The sequence below is a fragment of the Euprymna scolopes genome, chromosome 44, assembly GCF_053919585.1.
Source record: "Euprymna scolopes isolate OS-2025 chromosome 44, ASM5391958v1, whole genome shotgun sequence".
Lineage (NCBI taxonomy): Eukaryota > Metazoa > Mollusca > Cephalopoda > Sepiida > Sepiolidae > Euprymna > Euprymna scolopes.
In genome coordinates, this window is record NC_136525.1 from 35,948,148 (window position 1) to 35,954,156 (window position 6,009).

A 6,009-nucleotide genomic window follows, 5' to 3' on the forward strand; every position below is an offset into this window, starting at 1 on the left:
TCAGCGTTGCCTCATCAGTATACTCGAGTGGTCTTGGGACCTTTATAAACAGTGATCCCTCTGGTAAAAAAAAACCATCGTTAAGGAAAAAAGACTGAATGGGCGTGTCTTACAAATATCTATTTGCTTCTCTGATGTTTTGTAGACGTTTCTATTAGAATTTTATTATTTTTCTTCAGTATTTTTTATTAATGTTTTTTTGTGTTATTGTTGGTAATTAATTCGGGTTAAATGTTACGTATCAGATTTCGCCTTTGAATTCCGTTAATTAATACCTTCGATCAGTATATAAAGAGCTCGCTGACAAGCAATAACTGTCTCACACTGAGAACCTCCCTGCTCTTCTCATAGTGCCAAAGAAAGGTTTTGTCGTTTTGATTTTTGGTCCAGGTGAGTCTGATTTCGAATTTTGCTATTTTTATTAAGGTATTCGTGGTAAGAAAAAAAAAAAAAAAACAGTGATGACAACAGTTGCGACGACTTAACATTAAAATATACAGAAAAATAACTCGTGTGGAAATGATAGATTAAAAAAAAAACAACAACGAAAACCTCCATGTTTACGTACATCAATTTTATTTTCTGTCTTATGTTTCTTGAATATATATCAACTTATCTTTTTTTAGACCTACACACACATATACATATATATATATATATATATATATATATATATATATATATATATATATATATATATATATATATATATATATATATATATATATTGTTTTGGAAGTTTTTTTAACATCTAAAACTATATAAAAAAAAAGATTTAATTTTTAGATATTTTATCATTCGTTGGAAAACTATTTAGTCAGTAAGCCATTTAATAACCTGCAATCAATGCATCAACTTGTTCTCTCGAATTCACTATAGTACTAGTGTTAATTTAAGGGGCCATCAGTTGTTTATCAGGAAACACTGTTTCGGGGATTTAAAAACAAAACAGTATATTAAATCATGGCTCCTCAACACTATTGATCAAACACCACCTCCCTAGGGGGAGGAGGAGGCAGTGAGAGAAGTGTACACAGTCGTAGCACTCCTGAAGCCTTTGGACATGTGGTCGGCGCCGAGTCCTGCTGCCACATCCACGGTCTGCCAGCGGTCACTTGATTGTGCCAGGTGATCATCACACACTTCAGCACATCCAGGTACACATTGGAGGTGGCATCATGTGACCCTTACTTATAACCACACCAAAGACCTTAACCGTGGCCAGAAACTTTGTTATCATCACCCTGGGTACGTCCATGTTATTCGTGGCAATCCAGCGATGCATTTTGAGGACGTTGGAAATGGTTCTATTGTCATAACTAGGATCGATCTCACTCGTTGAACATTATGTCACTTTCGCTCTTGAGATTTGTACACAGCTTTTTTACTGGTATCACTTACATCTTCGTAGATCTTGATCTTTTAGTTTTTAAGTTTAAAAAAATAGGGGGCCTTAATTTTGGAACGACTCTTATAAGAAAGAAATGCGTTGTACGAGGATCTTCGCTACTACTCATACGCAGAAGTACACACTATGTAAGTTTTTTTTTTCTAAGCGTTCTTTGTACGTGGGTACAAAGAAGACTAAAGACGTCTGATGTTTTTATGTCTATTCTTTGGAGTTAAATAGTTCACACCTGAAAGAGTATTATCTTAACGAATGAGTCAATTATTTTGGTATAGCGAACAGAGATCTTACGGAAATATTTCACACTTAGCGATTATCAAAGTTTTCCTTTCTGTAGTTACAGCATGACTTGCGGATCTCTCTCATGTGAGTTGCATAGATACGAGGGGCATGCAATAAGTAATGCCCCTGACCCACTTCCAGTTGTCTGATCTAGCTGAAACGTTGCATTTGCAATGATTTATACCTCTGCGGCTTATGTGGCAAATTACAGCTCTGAACTAATTGTGGTGTCTGTTTTACAGGTGTTTGAACTGAGTTATGTGTGAAATGGAGCCTGTTGAATGTCGAGCTGTGATCCGGTTTTTGTATTTAAAAGGACGCACACCACAGGAGATTGTTGATGAAATGAAAGAAACTTATGGTGATAATGCCCCATCATATGACCTTGTAAAACGCTGGCATCGTGAATTCAAACATGGCCGCAAGTCTGTGGAAACAGCTCCCAGACCGGGTCGCCTCCCTTCTGCCATTGATGAGGCATTACTATTCGCCAAATAGCCCAAGATGTCAAGATTAGTACAGGGTCTGTGGAAACTATCATTCATGACCATTTGCATATGCATAAGGTGTCTGCCAGATGGATTCCCAGTTTGCTCGCACCATTCCAGAAGCGAGAACGTGTCGAGTGCTCGAGGATGAATTTGTGCCAAGAAGATGAGCCAAAGTTTTTCAAAAGACTGATTACACAGGATGAAACCTAGGTCCATCACTATGATCCAGAGACCAAAGCCCAGTCAATGCAGTGGTAGCACTTAAACTCACCACCTCCAAAGAAGGCAAGGGTGCAGCCCTCCGCTGGCAAGGTCATGCTCACAGTCTTCTGGGACCAGGATGGAGTAGTGGTTACAGATTTCCTGGCAAAGGGTACCACAATTACAGGAGCCTATTATGCTTCACTTTTGAGGAAATTAAGGGAAGCTATTAAAATCAAGAGGCAGGGCAAGATTAGCAAAGGTACCCTTCTCCTGCAGGACAACGCTCCGGTCCACAACTCGCATGTTGCTAGATCAGAAGTACGGACGTGTGGTTATGAAATCCTCCCTACTCTCCTGACCTTGCACCCTCTGACTTTCACCTCTTTCCAGCCATGAAGTTGTTTTTGAAAGGAAAGCGTTTCCCAGATGAAGCAGCCTTAATTTCTGAAGTCACTTTGTGGTTGTAGGACCAACTTGGGGTGTTCTACAAAAACGGTATCCAAAGCTGCATCAAACGATGGGAGAAATGCATAACTCTGGGTGGTTCTTATGTAAAGAAAGACTAATAACTGTGCCAATTTTCGTTGCTCTACTGCTATGGGAAATGGGTCAAGGGCATTACTTAGTGCACGCCCCTCGTAGACTGACTGAAACCTTAGTTTCTTTGTCAAACTAAATATCCGAAACGCCATATGCCATATGTTTTATTCTACTTTTGACCTATTTGACCTCGCTAACCTTACCCGACATCCTGCTCATCTGTCGTGGGAAGTTTTTTTTTTTCAAACTTCGTGTCACTTTGAACTGCACATAGTTCAACCAAGATTAGTGTAGCTGATGCACTCACTATCTGATCATTCATTATATTACAGTTAAAGGCATGTTCAGGACTGCGTTCTTTGCATATACAGCACTAATACTGATAAGGCTCAAACATTATTATATACTTTTATTTCAATGTATTAAATTAATTTATATGCAGCTTTCACAGTACAAAGAAGTCAATATCTCCGCAATCGAATTCAGTACCACCAGCATCAGGAGGAACCATTTTACAGTTTCGGTTCCTACTTCTATACTGCATCTCTGAAGGGCAGGGTCACTTCATCAGAAGGTCGTTTAGATACTAGCGAAATCTACTTTTTTTTCGTTTCTTTATAGTGCTTTCTCTGCTGCTTCTTGTACATATGTTATAAAGTTGGGAGGTTTTGTTATTTGTTTTTCTTTTGAATTTTTTTTTTTTTTTTTGTTTTTTGTTTTTTGTTTTTTTTACTTCTGTGTTTTACAGTATACTGATTAGCTTTCGCTTAATATATCCTCAAACTCCCACAGCCAAATGATAATAATCCATAGTCTTTCCTTTCTCCCGGTGGTCAGCCAGTATGTCACTACATCTCTCATGCTTCCTCTCTTCTAAAATTTCAATACTATTCTCCCACGATACAACCAGCTTCAATATAACTACCTTATTTTCGTTCCATTCACAATACTAGACCTGATCTCTAATATGTAAAGACCAGTAGGAAGATTACTACTGTCAAGTTCCATTTCTCTTGCCATCTTTCATGTACTTCCATGTAAATCTTGTTTAATTTTGAAATTTATTTTTGAACAAATTTATTTTTATTTAAAAGTATGCACCCGAGCAACGCCGGGTGACCTAGCTATTTTAATTAAAAGAAAAACTTGTCTTTTTTTTATATTTTGACAGCTTTCTCCATTGATTTGACTTCATCATGAATCGCTACATGAACCGATTCCGTAACTTCTACGGCAACATGTACCGCGGTAGATACCGAGGTATGATGGAACCCATGTCCCGTATGACCATGGACTTCCAAGGAAGATACATGGACTCTCAGGGAAGAATGGTTGATCCCAGGTTCTACGACTACTATGGAAGATACAACGACTATGACCGTTACTACGGAAGATCCATGTTCAATTACGGTTGGATGATGGACGGTGATAGGTACAACAGATACAACCGATGGATGGACTTCCCCGAGAGGTACATGGACATGTCTGGCTACCAGATGGACATGTACGGACGCTGGATGGACATGCAGGGACGCCACTGCAACCCGTATAGCCAATGGATGATGTACAACTACAACAGACACGGTTACTATCCCAACTACTCCTACGGCCGCCATATGTTCTACCCAGAGAGATGGATGGACATGTCTAACTACTCCATGGACATGTACGGACGTTACATGGACAGGTGGGGACGTTACTGCAACCCGTTCTACCAATTCTACAACCACTGGAACCGCTACGGCAACTACCCAGGGTACTATAACTACTACTACATGTACTACCCGGAAAGATATTTCGACATGTCTAACTGGCAGATGGATATGCAGGGACGCTGGATGGATATGCAGGGACGCTACTGCAGCCCCTATTGGTACAACTGGTATGGCAGACAGATGTACTACCCCTACCAGAACTACTATTGGTACGGTCGTTATGACTATCCCGGAATGGACTATTCGAACTATCAAATGGACATGCAGGGACGCTATATGGACATGCAAGGGCGATACATGGATCCCTGGTGGATGAACGACTATTACAACTACAACTACTACTATTAAGTAATAAAGTAGTCACTTCCGGTTAAAGCCAGTTGATGTTTATCGTTACTAATGGCCAATGTTAAAGGGAGTTAAAGGGGAAGTTGACGGTATTTCTGAAATACTGTTGCCTATCAAATAATCTTCCCTGGTAGATAACACAGTTTATTGGACTTTTGGACAATTTATACATTTGTTTCTTTCGTAGAAACTACGAAAATCAACATTGTATATTGTTGAATGGAATCAATAAATATTTATCTTGATATCTGGATGTGTTGTCTTTTTTATGCACCAAAGAATTAGAAGCATCAGCCGTAGATAAATAATTGTTCACAGGTATGGACTCGCAATTAAAATCTTCTTTCAGCTAATCAGATGTGTAGAAATATTAGCCTCCGCATATCACAATATTTCGCATTTAATATAAAATAATAAAAAGAGTAAACACACTTATTACTAGGGCTACAGCATATTCTTTTCGTTGTTTTGACTCTCGGGTGTGTATCCGTTGATATCTTATATGCTTTTATATAGTGATGTGGTTCACGTTTGATTAACTGTGTCTGTGTCGGGTATATACGCAAGAGTCAAAATAATGATTTATCTTGTTTTTAAGGTCTGTCATACGAGGAGAATGGCGCGTCGCTAAAAACAATCTGGAACGCTGGCTGAAGGCAACGGGCAACATAATAGAAATACTAATGAAATACGAAACCCCGGGAAATCTTAAATTTCTATTTTTTTTTTAAATATTGCTCACTCCAGACAAAACATAATGTCAGTAAAACGTAAGGTGTACTGTGAAAGGGACTAGATTTATAAGGGTAACAAGTGAGAAGTTTGTCAGTACGATTTTTATTCACTTTTATAGATATACTAGCAGTTCCGCCCGGCTTTGCTCGGGCCCTATGTACTGTTCAGAAGGTTATGTGCATATGTATATATTAAAAAGTTGTAATATGTACAGTAATGCCTTTCTGTATAATAGTCTTCCTTAACTACCATAGAGAAAAGACAGACAGACATTTTCACTTTTATA

At 38.6% G+C, this 6,009-nt stretch overlaps 1 protein-coding gene across 1 annotated transcript; it reads left to right on the forward strand.

Moving 5' to 3' along the window:
• Positions 1–288: 288 nt before the first annotated feature.
• Positions 289–5,235, forward strand: LOC145268794 (uncharacterized). The gene is made up of 2 exons (XM_080124409.1): positions 289–390; positions 4,097–5,235. The coding sequence occupies exon 2, from the start codon at positions 4,122–4,124 to the stop codon at positions 4,986–4,988; it is 867 nt and encodes a 288-aa protein (XP_079980535.1). The 5' UTR covers positions 289–390; positions 4,097–4,121; the 3' UTR covers positions 4,989–5,235.
• The last annotated feature ends 774 nt before the right edge of the window (positions 5,236–6,009 follow it).

Excerpts from the sequence above, each read along its gene's own strand:
- LOC145268794 (XM_080124409.1), top strand. The coding sequence starts at position 4,122 with ATGAATCGCTACATGAACCGATTCCGTAACTTCTACGGCAACATGTAC.